Source organism: Hevea brasiliensis, unplaced genomic scaffold, assembly GCF_030052815.1.
Source record: "Hevea brasiliensis isolate MT/VB/25A 57/8 unplaced genomic scaffold, ASM3005281v1 Scaf389, whole genome shotgun sequence".
Lineage (NCBI taxonomy): Eukaryota > Viridiplantae > Streptophyta > Magnoliopsida > Malpighiales > Euphorbiaceae > Hevea > Hevea brasiliensis.
The window spans coordinates 1-18,696 of record NW_026614905.1 but is presented as its reverse complement, the minus strand read 5'-3'; the positions used below and the strand labels follow the sequence as shown (position 1 = coordinate 18,696).

Below are 18,696 nucleotides of genomic sequence, written 5' to 3'. Positions count from 1 at the left end.
AAGGATATTAACAATGAAGCTTTAGAGAGAAAAATGTGAAAAAGTATCCCAAATGTATGAATTTACATTGCTTAAGAAGTTGCTTAACCTGTTGCATAGGGTAAAGCGAAAGCATAAGCATTGGCAACATACCATAAGCTTAAATGGTGTAAGGGTAGTATTTACCTCCAAGCGATGTGGAGCAGTGTGGCTCAGAGAAAATTATGCAACTCGTTAATGTCAACAAAATTAGGATTGAAGAAAAGATAAAGTGCTAAAATAATGGTCAAGAAAATGAAATAGTGAAAAGAAATAAAATGTAATCACAGAGTATTTATGTCTATATCAGAAGATAAAATAAAATAAAGTAAACTAAAGGAAAGAAGTGCAGAGATAATAATAAAAACTAAGTACCAAAATATTACAACCATGACCAAAGTTTGAAAGCTAAAATAAACAGATTACAAAATAAACTAAAAACAAAAATTAAAGCTGCCTTCTTGATCAAGTTACTGTTATCAAGCCTTTGTTCTTTGCATCGAGTGCCTTGAGTTCTGCGATGAGGTTCATTGTGATCAAGCTTGAGCGGTTTCAAGTTTTCTGTTAAGTCTTTCATTTCTTGAAACATGGCTTGGCCCCAATGATATAAATTGTTGTAGGATTGGGCCAATTTGTTGTAAAGCTCCAGCATTTGAAGTTGATGTTATACATTTCTTTTTAAGATATAAAAATCTATTTTTAAGTTTCTTTTCTAGGTTCTTCTTTTGGTTTACTTGCTCTTGACCCATGGCTTCAATTTTGATTTCTAAGTTTTCAAGGAAGCAAGAATTTCTATGGTATCGGTGAGGAGCGGATGGTTGACGATGAAATTTGTTATCCCGGATTCCAAGGATTTTAAGATGGATAACATGTCTGTGAGAAGTGTGGGGTAGAGGTTGGTTGTGGTTCGTGATTTGCAAAAGTGGTGGGGTGTTGATGGTGGGTATCGAGTCTTTCTTTGTAGCAGTATATGTATGGCCTATTTTCTCACAAACATCCATATGCGGCAACATGGTCTTTGTCATGTATGATTCCCAGTAGCGACAATTTATATAGACTAGCATCAAAGCTAAATGATTTTGCTATGGCGATTATATACCCCCAAAAACAATACTACCTTTAGTATGCTTGGTGACAATTTGGTGCCAATGAGTAGCTATGAAATGGGCTGTACTTACTTGTTTTCTCTCCTTCATGCACCACAATAGAAACAAATCCCGGCACCCACAATCACATTCTGTGTCCCCTTCCTAAAGCAGTGTAAGTAATGAATCTATGGAGGTATTTCAATACATGGTCAACTATCCTAGAGGCTTTGCAGTCCTCTGTCTATAATAACCTCCAAATGGTGCAATATCTTTCGAGAATTGAGCAGGGTCATAAGCAGTTCTTTGCCACTCAATGTTTTTATACGAATCACGAAAACCAAAAATGGCATTCAAAGCACCTATATCTAACTCCTGTCAATTCCGACATCGAAAATAAATCATATCTCTATGTTAGAATTTGTTGGTTTGAAACTCAACTTTAGGGAACTCAAAAATTCGAGGTTAGATCCTTGTATCTTTGGTTCCCTAATTTTAGCAAAATCAGTCCACTAACAACATCCAAATAGGCAAAGCAATTATAAATACCTAATTCTTTCAAAATCTGCTCATGCATATACTTGTTTGCGAAATTTGTTTTAGAAAGTAATTTCTCTTAGGCCTTTTTCATATCCATCTGCTTAAATGCGCAAGGCAATGGAGAAATTACCTCGTCTATAGTATCCGCAGATGACGCAGTCTTTGGAGAATGTAAGGGAGGCTGGTTCTTGTGTTTGCACCATTGGTCTGAGGTTTCTGAAGAGGACACAGTCCTTTTGCTAAGCTGGTTCGAAGGGCGAGGTGGAGAGTTTAAGTCGAAAGGGACGGAGGGTACTCGTTTCCTTTTTTAAACGGGGTTTCTTTGAGTCTACCAGCGCCCCTATTTGTATTCCCTTTTGTTTTTGTTGGGGTAGGAACAGGGTCAGGCGTTGGTTCTGGTGAATGGGTGTATGTAATTGGTGTTTCATTTGGAGGCTCAGATTGCGGCGAGAGGGGAGTCGGCGGGATGAGAGGTGGTATTTGGCTTGTAGGCGGGCGGTGGCGAGGTGGTGGTGGCGAGGTAATGGCGGGTGGGGTGAGGTTAGGGTTTGTGGGTAATGAGGATGGAGTGCCCATTTTAGATTTGACAGAATGTCGAAGTCCTCTGAGTTTAGGTTTGTGAGAGGACCACATTTTGGTTCTTGTCATTTTAACGAAAAGGATGAAACCTTTCGGCTTCCTGTAAAAATTTTCGGAAAAAATGGCGTGAGGAAGGAAGTCGACGAGGTTTATCGGGAGTGTTAGCGAGGTTTTGGAAAATTGGCGAAATCTTTGGGCCTTTTAAAATGTGGGGTAGACATGTGGTAATTTGGGTCATGCTTAGGGTTAGGCATAAGGTTCGTGAAGTTGCTTAAGACTTTGCTTGACAAGCAATGTCATCGACAAGTTTCGGCGAGTTCTGGCAAAATTGTGGTTTTGCTTACCAAAATCGATCCAAAAGTTATGGAATGCCATTGTAACCCTTAGCGATTACCAAATACACACAAACACCATAAAATTTAGGGATTTCAGTTTATCTCTCTCATAACTTACTAAGCATAGCACATGTTCATTTAGCTTTTGCAATCATTGTCCATTTTAGGCACCAATTGTGATTATCATTTTTGCACATTTAAATGAAATGGTCTCCTTCCTAAACTTACACCAAAAGCATATTTTCAGTGACATTTGGACAAGTTCCAATCAACCAAGAATTGCAGAAAAATGTAGAAATTGACCTTTTTAGCGGCATGAGCAGTGGCATGAGCAGTAGCAAAAATCTGCAGTTGCGAAATTAGCGACAATTCCAACAAAAGCATGCAAATTCCTATCAGACTACAAAATTATATATACACTAAAAGGTGAAACTTAACAAACATTATTTTTGCACTTCAATAAAGCTCTCATCAGTCCTAAATATCAAAATTGATCCTCATTCAAGTTGCATTTCACAGAATTTACACAAAACACAAAATCAAACATATGCTATCAAGTAGACTGCAGTTTGAGCAATTTAGCACAAGTTTAAAGGTGTTACTATTCACAGTCTTGCATAAAGTGCAGAATGTTGCTTATACTTGCTTCCCTTTAATTCTTTGTTTTTGCAACAAGTGTAAACTTGCCCAATCTTCATGAATGACCTACAAAAGATAAGCAAATGTCACTTTTGAGTTTAATGAAGGTGAAAACTGAAATGAAAATGAAATGGAAAATAAAAGAAATATAAAAGGATACGATTGTGTTGCCTACCAAGAAGCGCATGTTTAAGGACTTAAACTTGAACTAACACACCAATTCTCCTAAGTATCACATTGGAGAACCAAGCCATGAAACCTCTACAAACTTTGCGTGGGTTCTCCAATAATATAATGTTTTAATCTCTGCCCATTAACTTTGAAAGTCACGAGGTCTCATTGCTTATCTCATGACTCCATAGGGGTATACTTTTATAACGTGTAGGGCCACGACCATCTTGACTTCAATTTTCTGGAAATAACCTTAACCTAGAATTGTATAGGAGAACAACATCACCTTCTTGAAATTCTTTCCTCCTAATATGCTTATCATGCCATCTCTTAGTTCTTTTCTTGTAAAGCTTGGCATTTTCATAAGCATCCAATCTAAGCTCCTCAAGTTCATTTAGTTGCAGCATTCTTTTTCTCCTGCAGTTTTAAGTCAAAGTTCGGTGTCCTTATGGCCCAATATGCTCTATGCTCCAACTCCAAAGGTAAATGACAAGCCTTCCCATAAACCAATCTAAATGGGGTAGTTAGATAGGGGTTTTAAAGGTACATTCTATAGGCCCAAAGAGCATCATCTAACTTTAGTGACCAATCTTTCCTCGAACAATTCCTTTGTTTTCTCAAGAATTCTTTTCACTCTCTATTGGAAATCTCCACTTGACCACTAGTTTGTGGATGGTAGGGTGTTGCAACCTTATGTTTCACACCATATTTTTGCAATAATCTTTCAAATTGATGGTTGCAAAAATGAGATCCTCCATCACTTATAATGGCACGTGGAGTTCCAAATCTTGTAAAATGAACTTTTTAAGGAATTTAATCACAACTCTTACAACATTAGTTGGAGAAGGTATATCTTCAACACATTTGCTCACATAATCTACTCCAACTAAAATGTATTTATGTCCCAAGGATGATGGAAAGTGTCCCATGAAATCAATGCCCCACACATCAAATAATTCCACTTCCAATATAGTTTGGAGGGCATTTCATCTCTCTTTGAGAGATTACCCATCCTTTGACACCTATCAACTGCATTTACAATCTTCCTCTCATCCTTAAACATGTGTGGCCAAAAGACCCCTGCTTGAAGATCTTTTCTGCAGTTTTTGTCTCACTCATATGACCCCCATAAAGTGAAGAATGGCAATCTTTGATAACATTCCCTATCTCCTCATCGCTAAACATCTTCTAATCAGCCCATCTCCACATTTCTTGAACAAAAATGGTTCTTCCCAATCATAATCCTTCACATCAAAAGAAATTTCTTCTTTTCTGCCATGTTAAATCGGTGGAAGGATTCCACACACTAGATAGTTCACAAAATCTGCATACCAAGGGGTTTTGCATTCATGATAGCTAACAATTGCTCATCAGGAAAATAATCATCTATTGGGGGCTCTTTTCCCAGATTGTCTCCTTGTTCTTGCCTTAATCTAGACAGATGATCCGCTACCACATTTTCTACTCCTTTCTTATCTTTAATTTCCAAGTCAAACTCTTGAAGGAGTAACACCCACCTTATCAATCTAGGTGTAGCCTCTTTTTACGAAGGAGATACTTGATAGCTGCATGATCCGTGTACACTATTACCTTAGACCCCACAAGATAGGACCTGAATTTGTCTACTGCAAATACTACTGCCAAAAACTCTTTCTCTGTAGTAGAGTAATTTATTTGAGCATCATCTAAGGTCCTACTTGCATAGTATATTGCATACACCTTCTTATCTTTCCTTTGTCCCAAAACAGCCCCAATGGCATAATCACTAGCATCGCACATTAACTCAAAGGTAATGACCAATCGTGTTTGCATAATAGGAGCAGATATCAAAGCTTTCTTTATCCTGCAAAAAGCATTCATACAATTAGTATCAAAATTAAATTCCACATCTTTACTCAATAAATTGGTAAGAGGTTTAGAAATCTTAGAAAAATCTTTGATGAATCTCCTATAAAATCCAGCATGCCCCAAGAAACTCCTCACTCCCTTCACAGATGTTGGGGGTGGCATTTTCTCAATAACTTCTACCTTTGATTTATCCACCTCAATACCCCTGTTTGACACAAGATGTCCCAAAACAATTCCTTCTTGTACCATAAAATGGCACTTTTCCCAATTCAAAACTAAATTGAACTCTTCACATCTCTGCAAAACCTTAGACAAGTTAGATAAGCATTCATCAAAAGATTTACCATACACAGAAAAATCATCCATGAACACTTCCATAATACCCTCAATCATGTCAGAAAATATGGACATCATACATCGTTGAAATGTAGCAGGGGCATTACATAGTCCAAATGGCATCCTTCGATATGCAAAGGTACCATAAGGACATGTGAAGGTACTTTTATCACGATCATGCGGGTGAATAGGGATCTGAAAGAACCACTGAATAGCCATCAAGTAGCAAAAATAAGAATGATGAGCTAGTCTCTCAAGCATTTGATCTATAAATGGTAATGGAAAATGGTCCTTTCTAGTTGCCTTATTCAATTTCCTATAATCTATACACATTCTCCATCCGATTCTGATTCTTGTAGGTATTAGTTCATCATTTTCATTTTTAACTACTGTGATGCTCCCTTTCTTAGGTACAACATGAACTGGACTTACCCAATTCTTTATCGAAGCAGGGTAAATAATACCTGCATCAAGCAATTTCAAGATCTCCTTTTTCACAACCTCTTTCATGTTCGGATTCAATCTCCTTTGTGATTCTCGAGAGGCTTTATGGTCATTTTCCAACAAAATTCTATGCATGCACACAGAAGGATGTATTCCTTTAATATCATCAATGGTATAACCAATTATTCTTCTATGCTTCCTAAGAACTCTCAATAATTTTTCAACCTCACAATCAGTCAATTTAGCACTAACAATCACAGGATATGTAGAATATTGCCCTAGAAAAGCATACCTGAGATTTGTTGGAAGAGGTTTCAACTCTACCTTAGGTGCTTCACCTTTTTCAAACTTTGATGATGAAGTCGTTTCTCGCTTCAAGTCCCCAATCTTTTCAATATCAGCCATAGGCAATGGTGGATTTCCTTCCAAAATTGTAGCATATTCTGCAGCTTCTTCAATCCCATCCTCTTTTTTGATGTTATGAACCAAACAAGCTTCTAAGGGATCTTTAGGATGTTGCTTTTTAAGCACTTCTCTAACTTCTTCATCTATCACATCAACTCTCAAGCATGAGTTTGAATCATCTTTCTTTTTCATTGCTTGAAACAAATTAAATTCAACTTTCTCTTCCCCAACTTCTAATGTAAGCCTCCCATTTTTTACATCAATCACAGCTCAGATGAGCAAGGAAAGGTCTACCAAGAATAATAGGAATGTGTACATCCTCCTCCATCTCCAATACCACAAAGTCCTTTGGTATGAAAAATTTCCCAACTTTGGAGGAACATTCTCAACTACTCCAATTGGAAATTTAATAGACCTATCTGCTAACTGTAGTGATATGGTAGTAGGTTTCATTTCTCCAATCTTCACTTTCTCATAGATAGACAATGGCATCAGACTAACACTGGCTCCAAGATCACACAAAGCCTTATCTATACTAATATCCCCAATGTGACATGGTATGGAGAAACTCCCAGGATCTTTCAGTTTGGGTGGAAGCTTATTTTGCAAAATGGCACTGCTTTCTTAGTGAGAGCTACTGATCTCAAATTCCTCCAATTTCTTCTTATTAGATAAAATCTCCTTCAAAAATTTGGCATATGAAGGCATTTGTGCTAAGGCGTCGATGAAAGGAATAGTCACATGCAAAGACTTCAATACCTCCAAAACTTCCCAAATTGTTTATCAATTTTGCTTTCTGAAACCTTTGTGGGAATGGTAAAGGTGGCATGTAGGCTTTAGGTGCAACATATTTGGGCTCCTCTTCTTTGCTCTCCCTCTCCTTACTTCCTTTTTCTTCCACTGAATTTTCTTTCTCAGCTTCAATTCTAACTTCAACTTGTTTGTTCATCTCCTTCTCTGCTTTTCTTTTCTTCAACTTTCTCTTCAATATTTTTATCCCCATTCTCCAATATTTTCCACTTCTCAATGTAATAGCCTTGCAATGCTCCTTGAATTTTACGGTTGGCTAGGAAGCTTCCCAAATGCTTTGTTACTTGAAGAGCTAGCTTGTTGAGCTATTTGATTCTCTAATATCTTGTTGTGTGTTGCCATTTGATCCACTTTAGATGCTAATTGAGAAATCATTTCTTGTTGACTTTGGTGGCTCACAAGTAGAGTTTCAATCATAGATTCCAATCTAGTTTGTCTTGTCTAGTTGTGCTTGTTGTGGTAGAGGTGGAGCGGTACATTTTGAGGTTTAGAAATTCGGAGGAGGCCCTCATTATCTTTGAAAATTCGATGTTGTTGATATCCGGAAGGTTCTTTGAAAATTCTGGTTTTGCCCTTGTCTACCTCCCAAGAGAAATTTGGGTGGTTTCTCCATCTTTGGATCATAAGTTGCGAGAAAATGGGTTACCACACGATCTTTGATTGTAGTTCCCACATAATCCACTTGCTCACTTGAAAAATCTTGATTAAGTCTGAGAAAAATCTGTGCACAATTGACATTTCTGACTCAATTTCTAGTGTATTACGGAACCTCCTTTGAAGAATCTACTTTCATACTTAACTTGTCCATCTTCTTTGTCAAAGCATCAAACTTAGCATTGATCATATTCATGGCGTCAAGCTCAAACATACCAGCTGGTTTCTTGATCTCATTCCTCTCACAACTCCATTGGTAGTTGTTATAAGCAATTTTATCAAGAGCGGAAAAAGCTTCATCTTGATTTCTCCATAAGGTCACCTCGGAAGATGCATCAATTGTACTCCTAATAGTTGGTGAAACTCCATGGTAAAGGTGTTTAACAAGCATTCACTTAGGAAACCCATGCTGTGGACATCTCCTTTGCAAATCCTTTTACCTCTCCCATGCTTCATATAAGCTCTCAGCATCTCTCGGTGTAAAAGAAGTCACTCATTTCTCGGCTTGTCTTGCTTAGTGGAAAATATTGAGCTAAAAATGCTTGAGAAAGTTCATCCCATGTAGTGATAGAACCCGGACTCAAAGAATGTAACAACTCTCTAGCTCGGTCCTTTAGAGAAAAAGGAAATAATCTGAGTCGAATTGCATCATCAGAAACTCCATTTATCTTCAACATATCACTGATCTCAAGAAAGTGTGCCAGATGCACATGTGGACTTTCACTTGGATTTCCTCCAAATTGTGCTTGTTGTACCATTTGACAAAGTGCAGGCTTCAATTCAAAATTATTAGCTTCTACCCTTGGTCTTGTGATACTTGGCATGAAATCTCCAATGTTAGGATAGGCATGATCCTTCACAGAGCGGTTGTTATTGTTGTTGTTATTGTCAGCCATTTCTTCTTGTACTTGCTCTTGCTCTTGTGCTCTTTCTTGTTGTTGTTGAGCTTTAATTTCAGCTTTTCTCCTTTTAGATTCTGCTCTTAAAGCCTTTGCTGTCTTCTCTATTTCTGGGTCAAAGAATAAATTGATTTCTTCACTTTTTGTCCTTCTCATAAAATAAAGCACCTGAAAAACAAAAATAAACAAATTCTCAAAGTAAAATGGTAAAAAGAAAATAAAATAAAATGCCCAAATTAACCAAACAAACAATCGTTTAATATCAAGCAAAAATCAAATCCCCGGCAACGGCGCCAAAAACTTGTTGGTGACTTATCCGCAAGTATACGGGTCGTCTCAAGTAATAAAGTGATGAATCAAGTATCGTTCCCACGAGGATTTGCTGTTTGATTACTAAACTATGAATGAAGCGATTATTTGGGCTAATGATTTATGAATAAAAGGTAAATGTAAATGAGCAAGGTAAATTGATTAATCTAATTGAAATGGGTAAAGAGCAAACAAATAAATTCTAAATCTAGTTCGCAATTAAACTGAAATTGACAATGGGTAATTTAAACGAAAGTCTAATTATAGTAAAAGTGATCCCAGAGTTGGGGGTTTATGCATAAATTAATTGGGATTTGCCTTGGGCATTCCAATTTTTAGGGAAAAATAGAGTTTGAAGGAAATTGATTCTAAATTCCTTTGATATCTTTTTCAAGCAAATCAAAGTGTATTCTAAAATAACCAAACCTACTTTCGTATGTATTTGATTACTTTAAAACCCATTAAGTTTTGTAACCAATAATTAATTCCTCTTAAAGTCCTAGTTTATTTCTAAATCTAGGTGATTTTAAGTTCCAATCCTTGATTAACTATCAATGACCTTCACCTTTCGGTCCTTCAATCAAAGATTAACACAATACCCAATGGGTACCAACATTAGGCAAGTAAATCAAGCGCACAAGGAAGGAATCAAAACCCATATTCATATAAAATAAGGAAATACCCAATCCAAATCCACAAATTAATCTAAAACATATTTCCCAACTCTGAAATCTAAAGGAATTACTCACTCATAATGGTATTTACAAGAAATATAGATGGAAGAATAAAGAAAAACATGATAAAAGGACTGAAATAGGAAAACCCAGGTGGAAGAACCAAGGTCTCTGGTTTCTGGAGCTCCAATTGCGTGCAGCTCTTCTTCCTCCAGAGGATGGCGTCTTCTCTTCCTCTTTCTATATAATTTTCTTTCCTTTTTTTTTCTCCTCTCTTCCTCTTGTGGCAAAAATAAGGAAATGATGAATTTATATGGTCCCAAAAGGCGCCTAAAAGTAAATAACGACTAAGGAGTGGATAGGAAATGAGGTGTAAAATTATCCAAGTCGTGACACTATTCACGTTACGGGCATTACAGCAGGGTTGGCTTAACCCTAAGCGACTTCTTAGCAAATTTAGCCTCTGGTCGCCTTTATGCGCTTAGGTTAAGCGGACCTTGATAAATCTCAGCGGACTTATACTAAAATGGACTTTTCTGCTCATGCTTGACTTGTGTTGCACCTTAAGCATTGCCGCTTTACCCTGAGCATGACCTTAAGCAAGGTCTCAAGCAAATTTCGGCTGGTTTGCTCTTTCAAGGCTTGATTTCTTCAACTTTCCTCTGTGCTTAAAGAACTCCAAATTTCTTCAAATCACTTCCTAATGCACTCATTGGTCTTCGATTTGCCACAAAATCCTATCAAAAATAACAAAATTACAAAAATCAAATATAAAGTATCTAAAGTTAACAAATAAGCTAAAATAAAGCTAAAAACATAAAATATACTAAAATATAAGGACAAAATGGATGCAAAACTACCCTAAAATGCCTATATGAAATGAGTGTAACAGACGTCTCTACCATTGTTTACCATTTTACACAGACACACACATATATACAATAGGCTAAATTTATTTATAGTTGCTATGTAGTCAATTTTTCTTTAATGCAAAAAACTTTTCGCTTTCTTATTAGTAATTATTATTATTTTTAATGTTATTATATTAATATTTTATTTTATTTTATTTTATATATTATTTTCAAAATTATTTATCTTCTTATCATCATGACATTTTTATATTTTTAATTTTTTTTATTTATTTGTTTTATGAGTAACAATATATTTTAATTATATATGTTAACTAATTAGTTTTTCCATAGAAAATGAATTGCAAAAAGTGTAAGAAATGTAATTTTATTGAAAATTTAAATAATATATATATATATATATAAATTAAAAATAAAATATTAAAATAGAATGGTATAGTTACTTGTTATAAACTTTAATAATTAAATTATATAAAAAATATTATAAATTATTTTAGTAGAAAAATAAAATATTAAAATTTAAATTAAATATATAAAAAAATTAAATTTCTATTGATTTTACGCGTAGCACAAATATGTCAACATTTATATTGTCTATTATGATTTCGTAAATAATGATTATTCAAGGAAAGTTTTTTTTTTTTTCATCATTTAGATTAGACGAGTATTTCAATATTATACAAAAATCCTGGATGTATTAAATTGCATGAAAGAATATACTCTTAAAATCATTTAAAAAAATATTTAATCTCATCAACATGAATAAGCTGAATTGAGGATACTTAAGACTATAAAATATAAATGAAATAATTCTTCATTTATATGGTTTCACAATTAATGATTGCTAAATGCAGCTCAAAATTGTGAATTTTCTCATCATTAGCCCTTTAATAATTTTGCATACAAATTAATCTCAATTTACACAAAAATTATTGAAAGTTATGTCATCTAATTATAACAAAATAATAAAATTATGACTCCCGTTCTCGTCATAGCAATCGTGGGCCAACCAGTTAGGGATTCGAAGATGACCATCAAGTGATTTGTGTAGGACTTCTATGTTTCCACGTCCTAAAAATGGCTTATTGGTGGTGGCATCGCAGGTTATCAAGAAAGTATCATCTAGGAAGCACCCTTAGAGAGTGCCAAATGGGTATGGGATATCGCTGAGGTTTCCGCAACTGTGGTTGCAACCAGGTTTGGCAAGAGATATTGGTGGTAATGCTGCTACTGCCGCTGCAGTTGCTAATGATAACAGTAGAAGCCAGTGAATCATCAAGAGGTGCATCTCTTTATGCAATCCTGTGTTTTCCTTCTTTTCTTTGTTTTCAGTGAAAGACTTGTATGGTTAAAACTTTATGGGGTTGCTGAAGTTTATGATAATAGTGTATACTCGTCAACCTTCTACTAACGCAAGTGACACGCTTTGCCTTGCGGAAGAAGACCATTATCATTAACTTGCTACGTCGTTTTCTGCCTTTTCTATGGGCAGTGGGACGAAACGAAAAATTGGAGTAGCCAAAGAAAGCTATACATAACATTAAACAATAATCATTTAACAAATCAATATACATATATACGTACTAGCTAATGGTAAACATCAAACCGATTTAGCTAAATCCTGCGAACCAAGGCAGCGTGACAATCACGTTGTACTTGTACCCATCAATTAATTTTGCACCTCACAATAGAAGATTATTACAAAGACTTAGGAGTCTCGATAAATTGGAGAAAATTACAAGAGATGTTACGCACATTAGCTTTAAAAGAGAAAAAGACTTTTCAAACGCGGATTTGAAAATTAAAAAATAAGATTTAATCAATCCAATCAAATTTTGAATCGACGTTGTGAATGATTCATGATCGATCAATTGAAATTGTCTTGAGGGAGACTTATCTTGATTCTTCTCTCTCCCTTTTAGATATATATAATGGTAAGCCAATCATATAAAGACAAATAAGTAAATATACAGTTTGTCACAATTTGTCCATTGGTGCCTTTCTTCTGTGTGGAGCTACGGCTTATTTATCTTGCTGATAATTTTCGAGTTAAATGGATATTTTTTTAATCGGATATTTTCTGGACATTTCTTTAATTAATAAATTATTTTATTTAAAAAAAATAAAAATATATTTATATTAAAAAATTATTTTGCAAATATAAATAAAATTAAATTTTATGAAGTTAATTAATATTTATTTATATTTTTTAATTGGTTTGTCATTTTATACATGAAATAGCAATGTTTCGTTATAATTTTCCCAATATTTAGGTCCATAATCCTTCTTCTTGTCAATTCCTAATTCCTTCATTCATCAATGACGTGTAAACTATTATTTATCAAAATAAATATATATTAATAGATTAAATATATAAACCTCATATATTTATATTTTAAATCTATAATAAATTAAATTTATGTAAAAATTTTCATTATACTCTCTATTCTTAATTATTCATTAATTATTTAAGGAATTTTTCTCATCAATTTGGTTAGAAGAGCATTTCAAGATTGTATAAAAATCTTGAATGTATTAAATCGTAAGAAAGAATGTACACTTAAAATCATCCAAAAAAATATTTAATTTCTTCATTAACCCTTCAATAATTTTGCATACAAATTCATCTCCATTTACACAAAAATTATTTAAAGTTATGTCATCTGATTATAACAAAATAATAAAATTATGATATTAAAAATGAAATTAGTAATAATTATTCTAAAAGGTTCGATTAGATTGCATAATTGGAATATGAAGACAAACATGAAAATGTCGCATAAAAGAATCATCTCCCACCTTCAATTTCAAAAGTAACTTGACTTTCCACGGTATTATTCACCGCCATTCCTTCATAATAGAATTTGCATAGTTTCGTGAGAATGTATTCGTCCTGATCTTCTGCAGGCGAATCACCTTCCCCACAGGGCTGCAATCTCATTGTCCTCAGTGCCTCTAATTCCTTTGCAACTTCCTTCATCGTTGGCCTTTCATCGCCCTTCACTCTCACACATCTCATCCCTAGCATGGCCACAGCCATCATTTCCTCAATATTATTTTCACTCAGTACTCGTTGATCAAAAATGGCCATCAAGCTGTTTCTGTCCACTAAAGAAACAAAATACAATGCCAAATTTCTTTCTTCTTCAGGCCTGTCAAAAGAAACTGCTTTCTTTCCTGTCAGCAGCTCTATAAGAACAACCCCAAAACTATAAACATCGCTCTTTACAGTCAACTGGTGTGTATGCAGGTATTCAGGATCCAAGTACCCCAGAGTTCCTTGCAATAGCGTGGTAAATTGAGTCTGGTCCGAAGGGATCAACCTTGAAGCTCCAAAATCAGATACTTTAGCTGTGTAATTATCATCTAAGAGTATGTTGGCTAGCTTGATGTCTCTATGAATGATTGGAGTAGAAGCAGCAGAGTGCAAGTATGAAAGGGCTCCAGCGGTTTCTGTGGCTATTTTCAGACGAATTTCCCATGGAATTAAGGTTGCACGGCCAGCTCTGTGCAGGTGGTCGAAAAGGGTACCGTTAGTCACAAATTCATAGACCAACAAGGGAGCTTCAGTTTCTAAACAACATCCCAAGAGTTTTACCACATTTTTATGGTTAATTTGGGAGAGTATTATCACTTCATTAATGAACTTCTCAACTTGGCTCTGATCGACTGTTTTAGCCTTCTTGATGGCAATAACTTGATTGTGAGGCAAAATACCTTTGTAAACTCTACCTTGGCCTCCTTCGCCTAGAATTCTGCTTTCATCATAATTGTTTGTTGCCTTCTTGAGGTCTTCTGCCGTGAATATTTTAGCTGTTTCAATGGACGCATTATGTTTCGAAAGCTCTCGCTCTAGCAAATTGCCCCCATTTTGTAAAAAATACTTTTCTTTGAGCTCTCTGAACTTTCTCTGCTTTCGTCCCAAATAAATCCATGAAATGCCCAGCAGTAGAACTAAAAGGCTTATGCTGATTCCTATACCACATGTCAATATACGTAGAGAGAAGTAACAACAGATTAGAAGACTAAGAACAGCAAGTTTGAAGACTTCCAAACCAGTACAAGAATAAAAACAGCAAGTTAGACTATCCACATATATCCAGGAGAATTTTTATTTCGATATGATCTACTATGCACTTCACGTAAACACGTAAATTCATGTATTTAATAAGGAATCTCACTATACATTATTTTAAATCTATGATAAATCAGGTTCAGATAAGAAAAATTTAATATACTTAACTAGTTGAACTAAGTTTTGAATGCTACAATACTTTATTCAATGGCTTGTGAGATTAATTAATTAATTGAGTATTTAAAATTTTAAAAAAAATTTAAATAAATATTATATGTCATTAAAAAATTTATAGTTTATGAATATTTGCCCCTTATATATATATATATATATATATATATATATATATATATATATATATATATATATATATATATATATATTTATTTATTTATTTATTTATTTATTTTGCTCCTTAACAATAAAAATATAAATTTTAACTCGGTTGGATTTTTTTTTTTTTTTTACAATTCATTGATAACTTACATTGAAAAAAAAAAAGAAAAAAGATAATTTGATATTATTCAATTAAATAAATTCAAATTACGTAAAAAAGAGTTTGAGAACAATTTAAAATGCTTAGTAGAGATGGATCGTATGCACATATAAATAAATATGACTTTTTATTTATAATTATAAACATTTTTCTTTAATAAATAAACATTTTATTATTTCTAAAAATGCGAATATTTTATTTAGATTTTATATTATTTATTCTCCTTCCATAAATTTAAGAGTGTAGGTTCATTTTTCCCTCAAATTTAATTAAGATCCTAAATTTTCCAATAATAATAATATTAATATTAATCTCCTGATCTTGGGTAATTGAATCACCGCATATATTATTATTTCAATGAATATAAGAATTTATCAAATAAAAAAAAGATCAAAACTAACCTAGTGCAGTGATTATATGAGGAAGCCTCTTGGATTGATGGGTGGCCATGACTTGTTGAAGAATGCAGCCTGCTCCGTCTTTCCTGCCGTCGCCTTCAAAAACTGCTGGACAAGAGCAGTTGTAACCGCCAGGAACATTGTGGCATGTCCCATTGCAAGGTTTTAAAGTTTCACACTCGTCGATATCTGAATTGTGAACCTCAACGTACATTAGATGTGCAATTGTTAGACACCTTACAATTTCGTGTATGTTTTTTTTTTTTAATTTTTTTTGTAAGACAGATAATCTTATTAAATAAAAATAATAAGAAGCCAGAAAAAAAACTTACCATGAAACGCAAACGAAGGCCTACTCAGTATAACGATGAATAACATTTGAAAGTTAATTATATAGAACATAAAGAGTTATGGATCATTCACCTGGAACATAATTAAATATCACCAAGTGAAAACAGCGAGAGGAGAGTGGTAAGTTTGTTTTTTTTTTTTACCTTGGCAACCGTTAGGGATATAAGGGTTTCCCTGAAAGCCCGCTGAACAATTGCATCGATACCCTGAACCATTTTTCGAGTCAATACAATAGCTAAACTCCTTGCATGCAAAAGTTTTAGGATCCTTCTTGGCCTGTTCGCAAGTCTGATTTCCGATCGACCAATCAAGCACCATCGGGAGGTCTGTAATATTCTGTAAATTTTTATCAAGATCTGAAGAGGAGAAATTGTAAGCCCCATCCTCCGCAATAAAAGCATAATTACAAGGGTAGAGTTTAGGAATCTTGCTGTCTTTAAACAAAGCTATGTTTATGTAATAATCACGCATTCCTCTTGGAAGGGGGCTCTGGCAACAGCCTATGTTGGAGCATTCCCCATTCTTCATGAGGTTTGTGGAATTACTGAGACACACACTGGTGCATCCTGTCAGCCGATCTTTGTTTGGTAAACCTATAATCTCTGCGTCAGTGTTACAACCGACAAGGGTGAACATGTTTTTAGTATTAGATATGGGAAATTCCAACTGCCTGGGCAAGTATAGAGATTCAAAAAGGGGTCTGCTCCATGGTCTATCGTTGTAGCAATTGTAGGATACGGAGTCAAGGATGCGCAAATAGCCATCGAGGGAAATGTCGAGGACTGGGATATTGCTCAAGTTTAAGAATGGTTTTGGAGGGTTTGTTGCGTTGTTACAAGTGATGAGAAATTGTTCATCCATGTAACAACCCTGGGTTGTGCCGAAGGGGTATGGGATGCTAATGTTGCCGCAGTGGCTCTTGCAGCCAGGTTTGGCTTGAGCTGTTGCTAATGGTGACACAGCTGCCACAATCACCACCGGCAATGCAAGTTTCATTAGCATTGTATTGAACCCCATGGCTATTGGAGAACTTGAAGTGTAAACGTTAGTCATTTATGGAGACCTTAAAAGGGAGTTTTAATTGGTTGGTCTCCAAAACAGGTGGAGTCATTGATATTGACAAAAAAGATATTAGTTGTCTCAACCAACTCCACCTCCATGCCCCGCTTGACCACGTACCCCCAGAGACGAAAATGTCACATGGGTAGTATCAGTCGAGCAAAGCTAGCTTGTAAGCTGTTGAGTTGAGGCAACTAACTGATGCCAAACGGGCAATATAATCATTCTCAAGAAATCACGGCACAACGCATGCAAAGGATTAGATTAGGATTTAAAGGTCTTCTGCTCTTCCAATATTCCACGAGATTGACTTCCACAGATTTTCATTTTATTATTATTATTTATTTAAGAGGAAATTCTTCCGTTATATCATGAATGCATTAATACACACTATGAATTGCGAGACTTATATAAAATAAATATAATCCATATAATTATTTTTTAAATCTATAGAAGTTTTTTTCAATATAAAATAAAAAAATAAAAAAAAACATAGCGTGAGATATTCATTAATGCTGAAAAAAAAAAATATGAGAGGCACAAAGGAAGAAGAACTCGGGCGTTAGAGCCAGAATAACAGAGTAAAAAAAAGAGTGCTAGTTGCAGGCTGTAGAGGATTTAGGCATTTAGCCTCTACGTAGGGGCGGATCCGGGGCGGCGAGACATTCCAGAAAAATCATTCATAATGTGTTAATTTATTTTTAGGAACAAAATAATAATATATATTTTTAACAGAAGTATTAATTAATAAATGTTTACTCTTAATTAATTACAATAAATTTTTATTCTTCCCATTCAAAGTAGAATGTATATTTTTTCGTCATAAATTAGAATTTTGATTAAGTTAATAAACAGTCTAATTAAAGTTTAGATGATATATTTTACAATAAATGCACAATTATAGAAGATAAACAAACAGTTTAAAGAAAGGATAGTAGAATTACTTGTTTTTAACGTATTTTTAGATCATATAAAAATTATAAAACATTAATTTAATATTGAAAATAATTGCATGAATTTATTTTGAAGTTTGGTTAAATAGATTATTCAAATTTGATATTGCTAAAAAAAATACTTCTAAAAAGTGTCAATAATTCAGAGTTGGGTAAAAAAAAAATTCTTTTGATGATAAATTAATATAATTATGTTAACTTTACCTTGGTCTATAATAATAAAAAATTATTTAGATAATATTGTGCAATAATATGAAGGATAATACACACACACACACACACATATATATATATATATATATATATATATATATATATATATATATATATATATATATATATATATTTTGTTGCCATATTTTTATTTTGCCATTAATATTTTAGGTGAAAACGTATATTTAATATAATCTTCTTATATCTATTAAGTTATATATTTTAATTAAAATTTATTAATTAATTTATGTAAATATATATTCGCCTCTATAAAATTAAGAGTCAATATGTTTTATACAATAGCTGTATTTTAAAATTTATCCACAATCTCAATTTGAGGAGCCACTCTGTCTCCCCACCGAAAGTAGAGAGCAAGTCCAAACTATTATGTTACTTGAGCAATACGAAGAAGAGGTCATATTTTTGTCCTGATAGAAAACCTCCAGGAGTAATTAGCTACTTATATCATTTGAAAAGTGAGAGTTTCTTGATTTCTTCTGTTTAGAAAAAGGCATACAAGGATTGTCTTAATCAAT

At 34.0% G+C, this 18,696-nt stretch overlaps 1 protein-coding gene and 1 non-coding gene across 2 annotated transcripts; one reads left to right on the top strand and one right to left on the bottom strand.

The window, feature by feature from the left end:
* Nucleotides 1–8,265: 8,265 nt before the first annotated feature.
* LOC131177274 (small nucleolar RNA R71) lies at nt 8,266–8,370 on the top strand. The gene has a single exon (XR_009146856.1). It is a non-coding gene; the product is annotated as a small nucleolar RNA R71 (small nucleolar RNA).
* Nucleotides 8,371–13,309: 4,939 nt separating this feature from the next.
* Nucleotides 13,310–16,941, bottom strand: LOC110638811 (wall-associated receptor kinase 2). The gene is made up of 3 exons (XM_021789498.2): nt 16,079–16,941; nt 15,588–15,773; nt 13,310–14,590 (listed from the first exon to the last, which is right to left on the bottom strand). Exons 1-3 carry the CDS (start codon nt 16,935–16,937, stop codon nt 13,404–13,406), a joined length of 2,232 nt encoding a protein of 743 aa, XP_021645190.2. The 5' UTR covers nt 16,938–16,941; the 3' UTR covers nt 13,310–13,403.
* Nucleotides 16,942–18,696: the final 1,755 nt, after the last annotated feature.

Bases quoted from the DNA above. Each gene is read 5' to 3' on its own strand.
- LOC110638811 (XM_021789498.2), bottom strand. From the start codon at position 16,937: ATGCTAATGAAACTTGCATTGCCGGTGGTGATTGTGGCAGCTGTGTCA. The intron at 15,774-16,078 runs GTAAAAAAAAAA...TTCACAATTCAG, and splicing joins TATCCCTAACGGTTGCCAAG to ATATCGACGAGTGTGAAACT. The intron at 14,591-15,587 runs GTTAGTTTTGAT...CATGTGGTATAG, and splicing joins TCATATAATCACTGCACTAG to GAATCAGCATAAGCCTTTTA.